The 17,073-nt window shown below is 41.8% G+C and overlaps 1 protein-coding gene across 6 annotated transcripts in view; it reads right to left on the bottom strand.

Moving 5' to 3' along the window:
• SHC3 (SHC adaptor protein 3) overlaps positions 1 to 17,073 on the bottom strand; it is a 191,692-nt gene that overhangs the window by 16,540 nt on the left and 158,079 nt on the right. For all 6 annotated transcript variants that reach the window (XM_059889513.1, XM_059889512.1, XM_059889511.1 and 3 more), the window contains 2 exons: positions 16,661 to 16,819; positions 12,413 to 12,708 (listed from right to left, as the gene is read on the bottom strand). In XM_059889513.1, coding sequence (XP_059745496.1) covers positions 12,413 to 12,708; positions 16,661 to 16,819 — 455 coding nt within the window. The remainder of the gene's footprint in view (positions 1 to 12,412; positions 12,709 to 16,660; positions 16,820 to 17,073) is intronic.

Here is a 17,073-nt window from a genome sequence, read left to right as displayed (position 1 = left end):
GAGTCCAAAAGCTAGTTCTCTTAAAAGTTAAAATCAGTAAGCCTCTAACCAGGCTACCTAAGAGAAAAAGAAAGAAGACACAAATTACTCATATCAGAAGTGAAAGAAGGGTTATCACTACAGATCTCATGAACATTAAAAGGAAAATAAAGGAATATTATAAGTAATGATGCTTTCCCACTATAACTAGAAACAAAGCAAGGATGTCCCATTACATTACTCTTTCTCAACACCAAAATGGAAGTGCTAGCTAATACAATAAGTCAAGAAAGGAAATACTTGAGAAGGAAAAAATAAAACCGCGCTTGCTCACAGATAATATGATTATCTATGAATAAAACTCAAAAAAGTCAACAGCAACAACAACAACAACAAAAAAAACTTTCCTGGAATGAATAAGTGATTGCATCAAGGTTTCAGGATAAGAGGTTAATATACAAAAGTCAATTGCTTTTCTATATGTAAGCAATGAACAAGCTGAATTTGAAATTTAAAATACTATTTATATTCAGTTCAGTTCAGTTTAGTTGCTCAATCGTGTCTGACTCTTTGCAACCCCATGAATTGCAGCACGCCAGGCCTCCGTGTCCATCACCAACTCCCGGAGTCCATCCAAACCCAAGTCCATTGAGTCGGTGATGCCATCCAACCATCTCATCCTCTGTCGTCCCCTTCTCCTCCTGCCCTCAATCTTTCCCAGCATCAGGTTCTCTTCAAATGAGTCAGCTCTTCACATTAGGTGGCCAAAGTATTGGAGTTTCAGCCTCAACATCAGTCCTTCCAATGAATACCCAGGACTGATGTCCTTTAGGATGGACTGGTTGGATCTCCTTGCAGTCCAAGGGACTCTCAAGAGTCTTCTCCAACACCACAGTTCAAAAGCATCAATTCTTCGGTGCTCAGCCTTCTTCACAGTCCAACTCTCACATCCATACATGACCACTGGAAAAACCATAGCCTTGACTAGATGGACCTTTGTTGGCAAAGTAATATCTCTGCTTTCAAGGGACATGAATAACCAAAAAGTCTTGAAAAAAAAAAAAGAACTAAGTTAGAAGACTCACACTTCCTGATTTCAAAACTCACTACAAAGTTACAGTAATCAAAACAATAAGATATTGGTTTAAAGATAGGCATATAGACCAAGGGAATAGAATAGAGAGCCCAGAAAACAAAACGCCCACAACATGTGGGCAAATTTTTTTGACTGGGAAGCCAAGGCCTTTCACTAGAGAAAGGACAGTTTTTTCAACAAATGTCTCTGGGAAAACTGGATATCCACATGCAAAAAAATAAAGCCGCACCCTTAACTGACGCAACATACAAAAACTAACTGAAAATGGATCTAAGACCAAAGTATAATGAGGTACATCTCATAGCCATTGTGATGGCTATTATTTAAAAAAAAAAAAAAACAGAAAATAAGAAATGTTGGCAAAGATGTGTGGAAGCTGGAACTCATACATACAATGGAATATTAGTTAGCTTTAAAAAGGAAGGTAATTAGTACACATGCTACAGTATGAATAAAACTTGAGGGCATTATATTAAGTGAAAGAAACCAAACATAAAAAGACAAATACTATATGAATCCAAGTATATGAGGTACTTGTTGTTTAGTTGCTAAGTCATACCCAACTCTTTTGAGACCCCATGGACTGTCTGTGGGATTTTCCAGACAAGAATACTGGGTTGGGTTGCCATTTCCTTCTCCAGGGGATCTTCCTGACCCAGGAATTAAACCCGAAGTTCCTGCCATGTCTCCTGAATTGCAGATGGGATGGGTTCTTTACCACTGAGTCACTGGAGAAGCCCATGAGGTACCTGGAGTAGTCAAAATCATTGACAGAGGAAGTAAACTGGTGAAGGCCAGGGGCTGTGAGATGGGAATGAGTGAGTGAGTGAATGTCGCTCAGTCGTGTCTGACTCTTTGTGACCCCATGGACTATACAGTCCATGGAATTCTCCAGGCCAGAATACTGGAGTGAGTAGCCTTTCCCTTCACCAGGGGATCTTCCAAACCCAGGGATCAAACCCAGGTCTCCTGCATTGCAGGCAGGAGTTATTGCTTAACAAGTATAAAGTTTCAGTGTTGCAAGACAAAAAGATTTCTGGAGGTGGATGGTGGTGATGGTTGCATATCTATATGAACATACTTAATATCACCGTACACTCAAAAATGGTTAAGATGGTAAATTTTATACTATATATATTTTACTACAATAAAAAAAAATGAAGGGAAAAAATAAAAAGAAGGGAAAAAAATGAGCAAAAGATCTGAACAGATATTTCTCCAAAGAAGATACCCAAATGGCCAATAAGCACATGAAAGGGTGCTCAACATCAAGAGTCATCAAGGAAAATGCAAATCAAAACCACAATGGTATACCACTTTATATCCACTAGTATTCTCAAATTTAAAAGTCAGATAATAACAAGTGTTGGTGATGACACAGAGAAATTAGAACCCCTTATACACTGCTTAATGATGCAGCTGCTTTGGAAAATTGTCTGGCATTTCAAGTGACTATTTATAAAGTTACCATTTGACATACTAATTCAACTCCTAGGTATATATCCAAGGTAAATGAAATATATGTCCTTTCAGAAACTTTTATATAATGTTTACAGTGGCATTATTCACAATTGCCAACTGCCCATCAACAGATTAATCATAAATAAAATGTTGTATATCCATAAATTGAGTATTATTCATCCATAAAAAGGAAGTGCTAACACATGTTACAGCATAGATAAGCCTTTAAAACATTATGCTAAGTGAAAAAAATTAGTCACGAAAGTGTACATGTTATATGATTCTGTTCATATGAAAGTCTAGAATGGTATAATCTGCAGAGACAGAAAACTGCTGAGTGGTTCCTAATGCTGGAGAATGGGAGACTAGGAGGGTGATAGCTAAATGGTACAGCATGAAATTACAAAACGGACTGTGATGATGGATGCACATATCTGTGAATATACTAAAAACCACTGGATCGTACACTTTAAATGGGTATTATGTAAATTATATCCCAATAAAGCTGTTTTTAAAGATCTCTATGTCTACCAGTTCATAGAAAATATAGGAGGCAAGAAAAAAGTTAAATAATGCCACAAGGAAACAAGGACCCAAATCATAATGTACCCAAATCATAATGCAGGATATTTTACAGACAAATGTCTAATTCCTCAAATAAATCAAGGGGGATTTAATTCCTCAAATAAGTCAAGAGAGAGGCAGAAAGAAAGTTGCAACAGAGTGAGAGCCATAGGAGACATAACGAAATGCATTATGCGGATCATCTATCAATTCTGATTCCAACAACCTTCCTATAAAAAGAACATCTTTAAGATAATCAGGAAAATTTCAATATGTTCCATAATTATTTTTGGTTTTGTTGGTATAACGATGGTATGTTATTGTTGCAATGTCCTTATTGGTAGAGATTCCTGCAGAAGTTACAGGAGAAATGACAGGAAGCCCAGAATCTGCTATGAATTACTTTGAAAATTTCCTCCTTCCCCTTCCTTTCTTCTCCTTTTCCTTCCTAAAAGAACAATCAGTCCAAAAGCCAAGAAGATAGGTCTCGGTGCTATGAGGGTCATGTAGTCACAATGGCCCCACATGGCATCCTGGAGTGTTAGCAGAGTGGAAATGCCCGTGGGATGGCTGGATGGACTGGCACAGGGTTTCAGAGACATCCATGCCAGGGAGAAGGTTGGGCAGTGCAGTATGGTGGTCAGAGCCAAGGAGGGGGAGGGTGTGTATGTAGGAGGGTAGAGTGGCACAGACATCGGAGCATGAACAAGGTGAGGAGGGAATCGCATGGAGAAGGGTTGGGCCGGGCAGTCCAAGTCAAGTCTGGGTGAGGAAGGTTTCCACACACAGTAGGGGCAGCAGCCGTGATGGGTGATGTATCACATAAAAAGGAGTTCATCAAATAGGTTAAATTGTTAAGAATAATGGGAGTCAAGTTTCTTGTTGGAGAAGGGAGTTGTAGATAGAGAAAAGGAAAAAAGTAAAAATGAACCCTGTGATTGTAGCTTGAAATTAGAAGAATTTTTGTGAACATCTGGTTTCCAGTTCTCTGGTGGCTCAGATGGCAAAGAATCTGCCTGCAATGCAGGAGACTCGGGTTCAGCCCTGGGGTGGAGAAGATCTCCTGGAGAAGGGATGGCTACCCACTCAAGCGTTCTTGCCTGGAGAATCCCATGGACAGAGGAGCCAGGTGGCTACAGTCCACATGGTCGCAAAGAGTCAGACACAACTGAGCAAGCAAAGCTTCACTTTCACAGACAGATATAGAAATAGACATGGAAATAAATGTGTGTGTGTGTGTGTGTGTACAGTGTCTGTCCATTTAGAGCGTCTGGTAGCAGCAACACCCCACCAGCAATGAGCATGTGCAATGCCCAGATCTTGGTCTCTGAAGGAACCAGACCAGAGTTCATTTGGAGAAGTGGGTAACTGCAGGACTTGGCCAGGTGGCCAAGTTTTATCATTTTGCATCAGAAGAAAGAAGATGCTGAAAGATAAAGACATGTCAAAAGGACATAGAAGCCAGCTTGAAGGAGCATCAAAATGAATAAAATAACTAAGTATCACCTGTTGGATGGCATCACCAACTCAATGGACATGAGTTTGAGCAAGCTCCAGGAGATGGTGAAGGACAGGGAAGCCTGGTGTGCTGCAGTCCATGGGGTCGCAGAGTCCGACATGACTAAGCGACTGAGCAACAACAACAAATAGCCCACTGAATAAAACAGGAAACTAGAAATCTACAACAGCAAAAATAAGTGATTAGATGGAAAGTTTGATCTATGAAGAGGGAAGTTATGTAGTTCTCAAAGCACCTCCCCCAAATGTTAATTCAAGGGAAAGGAGAGGGTCTGCTATGGGGAAGGATGCCAACACCTCCCCAGTGAAGTCGTCCAGGTGAACACTCACCAGCAGTCAGCATCTCCCCAGCAGGGAGATGTGTTCCTATACACATACAGCGAGCAGTGTTCCTATGATAGTTCAGCCAAGATGTGTAAGCTGACTCCAATAATGAGGAAACATCAGAGGAACCTGAGCTGAGAACTGTTGTAGGTTGAAGGAGGCTAAATAGACATCAGCACTGAATGCAGCACATGATTCTGAACTGGATCCTTTCAGGACAAAGGACACTCTTGGGATGAGCTGGTGGTGATGCAGCAGGATAAAGGTCTGATTCATTCGGGTGTCTGTACCATGGTTAGGCAGGAGAATTGTTAGCAGGAATTCATACTCCAGTACTCAAGGGGGTGATGGAATATCTGAGCAGTTGACTCTCAAATGATTCCAGAGAAGAAAGTTTTTGTATACTGTGCTTCCAAAAGATACTCCAAAAAAAATGAATGGGGTGAGATACAGGTGAAATGATATTAGAACAATATTGGTCATTTTTGCAGCCATTAATAAGTACTTGGGAATCCATTAGACCACTTTCTTTGCTCCAGTGCATTAAAGAAAAATGTAAAGCCAGTGCTGACACAAGACAGATGGAGGAAGAAGGGGGAGGAAAGAAAGGACCTGCCCGGTGCCCGCTCTGCCTGGGGCAGGGGACGAAGTTGTGAGACACCGGTCCTTACACTGATGGAACTGGAGAGAGCCGCGGTAGATCGCAAGGCACAAAAACAAGCACTAGAAAAACTAAAATACTTGTCAAAAAATTAAAGAGGTAGCAAAAATGAGGTAGACTAAAGAGTGTTCGCAGGGAACATCAAGAAACAATGTCTGGAAATTTTAAATTAATGAATCAAGCACTCTTCAAAGAACTTTAAAGAGAATCCGTTGGCAGAGCCTGTCTCTCTTGGAATCAGAAATAGGGTAGGGAGGAAGGAGGGGGCCTATCAGTTTTCATTAAACCCTTTCTGTCTTTTTGTTCATATCTGGGGACACTATATTGACAGAAAGTTAAAAGACAGATTGTTGAGATGACCTTGTCAGTCAAGCACTTTTCATGCTTCCTTACATTTCTCCACCCCTCTTGGAGTCAGGAGGGGACTAATGAACCATGAGGTACGTGACATGTGTCACTTCCCCAGTGAGGCCACTGATCTTCCTCCATCCCTCTCTTCTCCATGGTGACAAGGCAGACCCAGGAGATGGACGAGCCTGCATCCCTGAGCCACCCAAGCAAGGACCGGAGAGGCTAGAGAGCCACAAACACCAGCTTGGTGTGAGTGGGAACAGAAGCTCTGCTGGATTTAATCATTTTTAACCAGAATTCACCTTTTATTTATTAAGGCAGCACAGTCTAGACTGACTGGTAAAAAGGGAATTTAAAAATAATAACATGGCTTTATTAAGTGGAGGGATTGGGGGAAGGCTTTGTGTTTTCTTAATTACACTAAGAAGAAAGTAACAATCTAATAAATGTGAATGTTGGATGGCTGTTGTGGTTTGGTGATTTTATGAAAGCAAAAGCCCCTATGTGCTCTCAAACCTGTCACAACCTGAGACGACATTAACAAACAACCTGAGGTCACATTAATGAAGCCCACGGAACACCCAGCCATGTGTGACAGCAGCTTGTTCAAATGCAAGCACGCTCACTGCCCACCACGCTTTGCTGGCCCTTCAGGGCCAAAGTGATGAATCAGTGATAAATGACTCAGGGAATAATTTTAGACACAGAGCGCTGACTAAATGTTTCTGAAAGATGTTGAAAAGATTAAAAAAAAAATGCACCAGATGCCATCTCTGAGGCTGTTCCTACAGACCAACTCATGGGCCTATTTCCAGCTGGTATTTTCAAGGGTCGATAGCTTCAGCAACTCCCCAGGAGCTCAGAAGCCCAGCCACAACCATCCCCGTTACCCGTTATCAGTGCCCTCAGGAGCCTTGAACAATCAGTGCACAGTGGGAAGGCACATAGGTTGATATACTCGGGGGTAAATTTAGACGCAGAACTGTTTTGCATCCTTATTTTTCTGAGTAATCTGTTCTGCCAAGTTTTCCCCTTTATAGTCTGGGACCAACCAATTACCATGAAAATCAGATGAATAAATATTGAAGAGAATGTGTTCATCGTCTATTTTCGTGTCCTCACAGCAAGCAAGCGACATTATATTTTTAATTAAGTCTTTGATTTCCATTTTCCCTTTCAACTAAAGCTGTCCTCCATAGGATCAATTAAGCTAGATAATCAGATCCAGTGAAAAGCCCCCCAAAAGAACAGTTATTAGTAGGTGTGATTCACACATTTTCCCAACCATACTGCAAATTTCTGCTCCAAAATTAAAGTTGTAGAGACAACACAGTGCGGGGTGCTCGGGGCTTGCTCAGACATCTGGTCTAACTTCATCTCCTTCTTACCTTCTACATTATTTCTATACTGGCTTGTGAATGTATAATATATTAGTAGTACATATCTTTTCATAAATCATCCTTTTGTCTATAAGGACTGAGTGACCAAAAAAAAAATACTAATCATCTTTGATCTATAAGAGGGTATAATTTAGCTAAATTTTAAATTTTTTAAAAATACCTAAAATTTTCAACCAAAATATTTATATTCTCATAGAATTGCTTAGATATTTTCTCTCCTATTTACTTAGAGATAACTACAACAAATTTCATAGGTAGTCAATGTGGACGGAAAGAACTCTGGACTGAGTCTGTGTAGAAAACTTATTTGTGAACCCAGGCTGTCTTCTTGGGTCCTCAGTTCCCAACCTGCAAAAGTCTGAGGTTGCTTTATGTATTCAGTTAACCATTGCTTATTGAACACCACTTATGTGCCAGGACCTATTCTAGATGGTGGCAAATAACAACACTGAACAAGACTGCTACCCTTATGGGGATTATAGTCTAGTTGTTGTTGTTTAGTCTCTAAGTCGTGTCCAACTATTTCATGACCCTGTGAACTGTAGCCCGCCAGGCTCCTCTGCTCATGGGATTTCCAAGGCAAGAATACTGGAGTAGGTTGCCGTTTCCTTCTCCAGGAGATCTTCCCAACACAGGGACTGAACTTACTGAACTCACGTCTCCTGCATTGGCAGGCAGATTCTTTACTGCTGAGCCACTAGGGAAGCCCTGTTGTCTAGTTGGGGAAGCTAAATGATAAATTAGCAAATAAAAGAGTGCTTGTTTGTGATAAGTGCTTAAGGGTAAGAATAAATCAGGGTAAAGAAGTAGCAGTTATACAAAGTATTCTCTATGAGATAAAATGGTGGGGGGAGGAGGTTTCTCTGATTTGGAGTAAACCTAGATCATTGTAGGAGAAGGCAATGGCAACCCACTCCAGTGTTCTTGCCTGGAGAATCCCGGGGACCGGGGAGCCTGGTGGGTTGCCGTCTATGGGGTCGCACAGAGTCGGACACGACTGAAGCGACTTAGCAGCAGCAGCAGCGGTAGATCATTGTAAGAGGTGATTATAACCCCATAATCTTGACATCGCTTGATGAACACACAACCAAAGGAAGCAAAGACGATGAAGACAGATTTCTCTTATGAACAGCACCTGAAAAAATTCTAAAGAAAATATTCAGACTCCAAATCCAAATCCATGATTACTATGTCATAGACCAAGCAGAGTTTATGCCAGGATGAAACATCAGAAAAATCTACCTGTGTAATTCCCCAGACAAATGGACTTTAGGGGAAACAAATCATGGTATTATCTCAAAAGCTGTTGAAGAAACATTTGATAAAGTTCAATACCTATACATGATAAAAGTAATTGGGTAATTAATATATATGTTAATGAGAGCAGAGATTATCCTTCCAACTGGTCATAGACATATACCAGGTGCCAAAATCAATATCTGGATTAGTAGTCCTTCAGTACACATTTGTTGAGTGAAGAATGAATGAATGAATGAAGTCCTTTAGGCTGATTAGAACATCTATAAAAGCTTTCATCATCCTTAAGGGAGAAAGTGAAAGACACTCAGTCTTGTCTGATTCTTTGCGACCCCATGGACTGTAGACCACCAGGCTCCCCTGTCCATGAAATTCTCCAGGCAAGAATACTGGAGTGGGAAGCTGTTCTCTTCTCCAGGGGATCTTCCCATCCCAGGGATTAAACCCGGGTCTTCTGCACTGCAGGCAGATTCTTCACTGTCTGAGCCACCACAGAAGCCCGCAAGAAAATTTAGAGGCCATTCCTTTTCAGGTTGGAAACTGCACAAGGGCGCCCCCTCCTGGCCAATGCTCAAAGATGCCCTGGTCAGCTCAGCAGTACCCTGTGAGGTCTGGGATTTGGAGGACAGGAGGGAAAAACTGTCAGTGTTTGCAATAGCATGACCGCTGGTCCGGTAAAACTACAACAGTCAGAAAATTTTCCAGAATCCAGATCACACTACTTTCCTCTCTCTGAAGCAATAACTACTGAAAAGAAGTAATCAAAAATAACATATCACTTAAAACAGGCACTAAAACTAGGCACCCAAGGAAGTAACCTGATAAAGGAAACAGAAGAACTTTCTGGAGAGAATTTTAAAATTCTAACAAAAGATATCTTAACACTAAATAAGTGGGGACATGCCATGTTCATGGAGGTGATGATTTACTATTAAAAAAAATGTCAGCTGTCCTCAAATTAATCTACAAATTAAGCACAAGTCCTCTCAAAATCCCAGCATATATTTTTGGTGACTTGGTAAACTGAATCTAAACTCAGAACAAAGAATAAAGGTCTGAGAATATCTAAGACAACTTATGAAAAGGAGATTCAAGAGGAAGGACTCGCCACCAGATATTAGGATAGTTTAAAGCAGTAATGACTAAAGCGGTATGGAACACGGACAAAGAACAGAGCATCAAACCAACAGAACAGAACTGAGAGTCCAGAAACGGACCCACGACACAGAGAACTTCGTGTGTGTTAGAAGGAGCGTCACCACCACAGAGAAAAGATGAATTCTTCGGTAAATAGTGATGGGAAAATGGACTCAATACGTGGCGATTTTTTAGATGTTGGCTCCTTCTCTTATATCATCTTCTAAAGTATCTTCAGTTGGGCTTGAAAGGTAGATGTGAAAGATAAAACCATGAAGCTAATAGGAGAAAATACGGAAGAAAGATGCAGTATACCTGTGATTGGTAGGTGAGAAATCTTTTAAAACTAAAAACTATAAACCATAAAGGGGAAAATTAATGGATTTAGCTATATTCTCAGAAAAAAAGACTTTTATTTGATGAAGGTCACAGACAAAATTATCTGAGAGGTGAAGACATGGGAGAGTACAAATGGACATTCTATGACTGGAGAAAACGCAAGGAAGCCCAATAAGAAAATTAAAAGGGAAATATGGGGGAAAGATAGGAATACAAAATTTACGGAGAAACCTGTTAAAGTGCAACCAAAGAATTGCATGGCAAACAATAAGACATCTTTTCACTCCCCACCCCGGTCATATTAGCATAATTAGAGAGAGAAGAGGCAGATGAGGGACCTTCATCCTCTGCCACTGTGCATGTTGATAACCCTAGCCATTCTGGAAGTAAATGCAACCCCACAGTGACATTAAATGTATATACATTCTGCGATCAAAAATTCCTATCTTGGGATATGCCCAAGAGAGGCCGTACCAGGTGCAGGGGGAAACAAGCGCAAGGTTTGCAGCGCCTTCAGGGTTTTAATCCTTCACAAAAGAGCTCAGGAAGTGATGTGTAGACTGTGTATCCAGTGAGCCCCAGATGGCCCACCCAAGAAACAGTTCATCACGCAGAGGCACCACTGACAGATCTCAAAAACATGTACCGAAGGGGAAAAGAAAGAAATGATTTGCAGAACAATATCATGTTTGTGAATTTCTAAAACACAGAAATACAAAATATGTATTTTCCCTTGTATGTATATATGTGAGAAAAAAATCCATACAACTAAGGAAAGTGGATTGCTGCTGCTGCTGCTAAGTCGCTTCAGTCGTGTCCGACTCTGTTCGACCCCATAGACAGCAGCCCACCAGGCTCCCTCGTCCCTGGGATTCTCCAGGCAAGAATACTGGAGTGGGTTGCCATTTCCTTCTCCAATGCATGAAAGTGAAAAGTGAAAGTGAAGTCGCTCAGTCATGTCCGACTCTTAGTGACCTCATAGACTGCAGCCCACCAGGCTCCTCTGTCCATGGAATTTTCCAGGCAAGAGTACTGGAGTGGGGTGCCATTGCCTTCTCTGAGGAAAGTGGATTGGAAGGCTATAAATTACATTTATGGGGCATGGTTGCCCAGGTGGAAGGGAAAGAGGAGATGCAGAAGTCTAGGGAGCCAAGATAGGCAGGCAGCTAAGTCCAGACACCTGAGGCAAAGCATCATCTCTAACACACACAGTTCAGTTGTGTCCAAATTCAACTGAAGACTGTCTACATCCCTACCTGTCAATCAAAAAATGCAATATCTGTCATAGAGAACAGACTTGTGGTTGCCAAAGGAGGGAGGGGATGGGGGAGGGAAGGACTGGGAGTTTGGGATTAGCAGATGCAAACTATTATACAGAGGTAGGATAACAACAAGGTTCTACTATATACACAGGGAACTATATCCAATGTCCTGTGATAAGCCACAATGCAAAAGAATATATATATATACACGTACATATATATATATGTCTGTAAGTATAACTGAGTCACTTTTCTGTACAGCAAAAATTAACACATTATAAATCAACTATACTTCAACAAAATTTTTAAAAATACAATATCCTTTACTATTGAGATAACTCTACCTGCTGCATTGTTCTCACTGGATAAAAGATTTTAAACAACAATCCTGGAATTTACTCAATGGTTAGGTTAGTGTAACTACATTTATTAAACTTAGTAATTCTTGGACTATGCCAGGGTGAAGTCAAATTTTGTTTACTTACTGGAAGATGGGGTATTCAGTCAACCCTACAGAATTATTCAGACACAGTCATTCTGCTAGGAAGAGCCAAAAAGCCAAACTCACTGTCATGAGCTATTACTTCTCTGGGTGGGAAACCAAGAGACAATTAATAGGAGGCTTACCTACTGCTCCGTCACATTTTACAACCTGCAAATAAAATCTTGTGGTTCAACTTGTAGAGAAATTTGAGGTGCGTATCAAAAGCCCAGAAACCCTGCACTTGGGAACAAAGATTCACTATGAATGTGTTTGGAAGGGAAACTCTCGCAGTTATTGTATTCACTTTAAAGAACACGAGAATTAAGGCTTTCCACCTGGGTTCTGGTGAATTTCCAAGTCTTATAAGTTGCATGGGGCTCTAACCATAGGCTCCAGTAATCTGACTCTGGCCTGAAAGTAAGTCCTCTGGGCCTGGTCTCCAGGGTCCCAGAGGAGTGACTGTCAGGACTCAGCAGACATATGTGGGTAGAGAAGGGAAAGTGGTCCCAGTGCAGTGACCTAGGGGAGACTGTTGGAGGAAGGGTGGCCAGTGCAGGCCGTACTCCGCCCTGTGCTCACCGTGCCTTCTGGGTCCACGAGCAGCAAGTGTTTGGCCTGGCCATTGTGCATGCCAGTGAGGACGAAGGATCCCGGGTTGGTGGTACTCTTCCTGACCAAGAAGTCTCCATCTCTCTTTAGCAGCCCCTCTGCCTCCTTCCTGCTCATCTCCCCTTGGTACCAAGGCTCTGCTTTCAGTTCTTCCAGCATCTTGGCATCTGGTGCTCTGGGTGAGACGGGGCTGATGCATTCCATGGAGGCTGCCTTGCTCAACACAGGCCCCAAGGACTGAATCTTGAGAGCATCTTCAAAAGGCTCTGCCAACAACATGTGCCAGCAGCACGTCAATTCCAAGGAGAGCAAAAGATAAACAACACAATGTGAGGGTTGGCAATGCAAAGGCAACTTCGACCAGAAAAAAAAAGTAAAGTAGAGAAAACGGACTGGCTGGTAAGATAACAAGATTCATCGTAATGGCATCTGAAAACACAGCCCAAACCTTGGCATGACTCTCTCTGATGAGTCTGCTTTCCCAAGACAGCTGGGCATTGTGTCTTGTGCCAACGGTTCAAGCACACCCTTTGTCTCACTGGTATGACTTCGTTTTTGCATGCTGCAAGAGGCCAGGCATACTACATGCCATCTACTTTCTCTGGTACATTGGCTAGCCTCTTCAACAAATGTGCTCTCTTCTGAATAAAAATCTGTCAATACCAAAGAAAATACACAGAGGAAAAGACAAATTGCAAGGTTTTGTGCAAAACCAAAACCCAGCCCAACAAATGTTTCTTTCAAAATAGGTGCATTTTTAAAAGAGAAGAAAACCAACATTTATTAGCAGCCCTTTGTGTGACTTGCCCCAGGCTAGGAGCTCTACCTCCCCTTGACCTTCACTTGCTTCCCTGGGGAAAAAGGCTCTTGTATGAATGTTTGAGATTGAGCTTGACTCCATGCCCTTCAGAACACACTTCTCACTGCGGGGCATTGTTCTAAACAGCAACAAATATCAGCAGTGAGAGAAGTCGACAGGCACATCTAATTAAATCTCAATGTTGGATTTTCAAACAAAGCAATACGTACAACAGCACTCTGAAAAATGCACACAGTGCTACACAAAAGTAAGGTGTTGCGATGTTTATTGAGGGCCACACTGCCAACATGCTACAATGCAAACACCACAAGACCAGGAAGGCTTCTCTCCTGGGCATGGCTGCATCCCCAGAGACCAACACTGCTCCTGGGTCATAGTTTGTACCCTGTAAACATTCAGGGAGTGCTGTAAAATCAGACCCGTTTGTTAAATGTTAGCAGAGAATGGGCAGAAGTGAAGTGAATAAATGAAACCAAAACTAAGACGTTTTGACAACTTACTAAATTATTTACAGATTTGGGTGCCCACCCTCCCCCAAAAAAGAAGAGGTTAAAACTATGGGCTAAAATTGTTTGTGTATTTTCTTTTTTCATTCTACTTTTTCCCCTGATTACTGGGAGTAGTTGAAAATTTGTATTCTATTTCTATACCATCACCATCACCACAACATCAGCATCATCATCACCATCATCTCAGACCCATGAGCACCAGCATCACTATCACTATTAACATCATCATCACCAACACCACTATCACCATTTCATCATTATCGTCACCTTCATGACCGTCAGTATCATCACCACCACCATCAGCACCATTACCAGAACAATCAGCACCATTAGCACTATTGTTATTTAGATATACTGGTTCAAGATACTGCTTCGCTGGTAGCTCAGACGGTAAGCAATCTGCCTGCAAACCAGGACACCTGGATTCAATCCCTGCATCAGGAAGATCCCCTGGAGAAGGGAATGGCAACCCATGCCAGTATTCTTGCCTGGGAAATTCCATGGACAGAGGAGCCTGGCAGGCTACAGTCCATGGGGTCACAAAGAGTTAGACACGACTGAATGACTAACACTTGGACTTGGGGTTCAAGATAAACAGAGCACTAGGTCTACTTCTCTAATACTTTTCAATAGATATTAGCTTCTCCAGGGCTCTATCTACTTTCTCTCTCCCCTTCTCTAGTTTTGGGAGTAGGAGTGGAAATTGAGGGATTTGAAAAGGGTAGCTTGGACTTTCATTTTTCCATCTCAAACCCCAGCCTAATCTAACTCTCCTCAGGCTCTGGGGCCAGAATTCACTGGCAACTTGACTAAGTTAAGCAGTGAAAATGGTCTGCCAAAAATTCAACTACTAAAGTGAAGTTGGGAGACATTGTTAAAACTGGAGCAGAGGGTCAAGGAGCTAACAGTTGGTTCTAAATTTTGCAAAGTTGCTTCATATCTCCTAGGCTATTTCCACATATTTTTAAAATGAAGAGATTGGATTGGATGATCTGCAGTTCTTCTGGCTCTGGTGAATTTTTGCCTGTCATCTTGGGAGAAATAGACTATTGTTGTCATGGTGCAGTCACTCAGTCATGTCCGACTTTTTGTGACCCCCATGAATTGCAGCACACCAGGCCTCCCTGCCCATCACCAACTCCCGGAGCTCACTCAGACTCACGTCCATCGAGTCAGTGATGCCATCCAGCCATCTCATCCTCTGTCATCCCCTTTTCCTCTTGCCCCTCAATCCCTCCTGTATCAGAGTCTTTTCCAATGAGTCAACTCTTCACATGAGGTGGTCAAAGTATGGGAGTTTCAGCTTTAGCATCATTCCTTCCAAAAAAATCCCAGAGCTGATCTCCTTCAGAATGGACTGGTTGGATCTCCTTGTAGTCCAAGGGACTCTCAAGAGCCTTCTACAATACCACAATTCAAAAGCATCAATTCTTCGGCGCTCAGCTTTCTTCACAGTCCAACTCTCACATCCATACATGACCACAGGAAAAACCATAGCCTTGACTAGATGGACCTTTGTTAGCAAAGTAATGTCTCTGCCTTTCAATATGCTATCTAGGTTGGTTGTAACTTTCCTTCCAAGGAGTAAGCATCTTTTAATTTCATGGCTACAGTCACCATCTGCAGTGATTTTGGAGCCCAGAAAAATAAAGTCTGACATTGTTTCCACTGTTTCCCCATCTATTTCCCATGAAGTGATGGGACCAGATGCCATGATCTTCGTTTTCTGAATGTTGAGCTTTAAGCCAACTTTTTCACTCTCCACTTTCACTTTCATCAAGAGGCTTTTGAGTTCCTCTTCACTTTCTGCCATAAGGGTGGTGTCATCTGCATATCTGAGGTTATTGATAGTTCTCCTGGCAATCTTGATTCCAGCTTGTGCTTCTTCCAGCCCAGTGTTTCTCATAATGTACTCTGCATAGAAGTTAAATAAGCAGGGTGACAATATACAGCCTTGATGTACTCCTTTTCCTATTTGGAACCAGTCTGTTGTTCCATGTCCAGTTCTAACTGTTGCTTCCTGACCTGCATACAGGTTTCTCAAGAGGCAGGTCAGGTGGTCTGGTATTCCCATCTCTTTCAGAATTCTTTAACAACAATTTACACTTTCATTAACCAGTTCACAGATGATTTATTTTTCCCAATCTGTATGACAAACAGAGGTCCCTGACACACATTACACTAGAGTGCAAGCAACAGTAGTTTGGGGTCACTCTTCTCGTCCCATTTTATTTTTCATCAGAGCATTTGTCGCTACCTGTAACACATGGTGGTTATTTAAACTCCATGAGAGGAGGGACTTTGTCTGTTTTGTTTTCCTGTATATCCCCAGTAAATAGAATAGTATTTGATACCTGAGGTGTTCAGTGGAGAGGAAGAAGGGGAGAAGGAAAGTAGGTGCGTATATGCAAACAGATGGGTATATTACAATTTCTTGCTTACATGCTAGCTTTGTTCAGCAGATTAAGAGCTCTGTGAAAATAGGGGCCAAGGCATTTCAGCATCCTTAAAACTGATACCGTATTTTAGGCACACAATATCCAATTAATACCTAAGTGAAGAAATAAATGAATGCATTCACTTATGTATATCATTTGTCTCAATGTGATTGTCAAGAACAAAATTAATTATAAAAAGAGGAGGGGAAGTTGCTTTGTCTTTTGCAGAGAACTGCAGAGAAGGTTGTAATATGAAAGCAGGGGTCAGCCAAGTTCAAAGCCTTGAAAAACTCAGTCATAACCCAGGAAAAAAACAGCTAATCAGCATCCTTAATCAAAACTACACTGGAAGAAAATTCAGTAATTGCACAGATTTCAAACAAAAGACAAAGTTTAAAAAAAAAACACACAGCCTTAAAAGAGAAAAAAACAATAGCAAATGGAAACACACTCATGTCAAAGAGGTCTTTCCGCGGACTGCTCTCTGCACTGCTGCCCGTGGCCGGCCCTGTCTGCTGGGGGATACGCTGGGTATTGACATAGGTGGGGGCTTCTCCCGTAGGAGCCACATGTGATTTCCCTTCAGGCATGCTGTAGATGTCCAAGGATCCTGCAACAAGAAAATAGACCTCCTTTCTCTTCTGATCATAATGCTATTCATGTTAAGCCACCCAATGTTTCACAGAGAAGTTCCTTCAGTCCATTCATAAGAAAATCCTTCTTTCAGATGCCCGTCTATTAACTCTCTTCTCTGACTCTCTTACCCTGCTGTGCTTCGGCTAGGATACTCTCCACTCCTGCCTGTCAAAATGGGACCTGCCATCCCAGGATGATGGACACCATGAAGGTTAGGAGCCTTGTCAA

This window comes from Bos taurus, chromosome 8 (assembly GCF_002263795.3).
Source record: "Bos taurus isolate L1 Dominette 01449 registration number 42190680 breed Hereford chromosome 8, ARS-UCD2.0, whole genome shotgun sequence".
Classification (NCBI taxonomy): domain Eukaryota; kingdom Metazoa; phylum Chordata; class Mammalia; order Artiodactyla; family Bovidae; genus Bos; species Bos taurus.
This window is presented reverse-complemented; position numbering and strand designations above follow the sequence as displayed.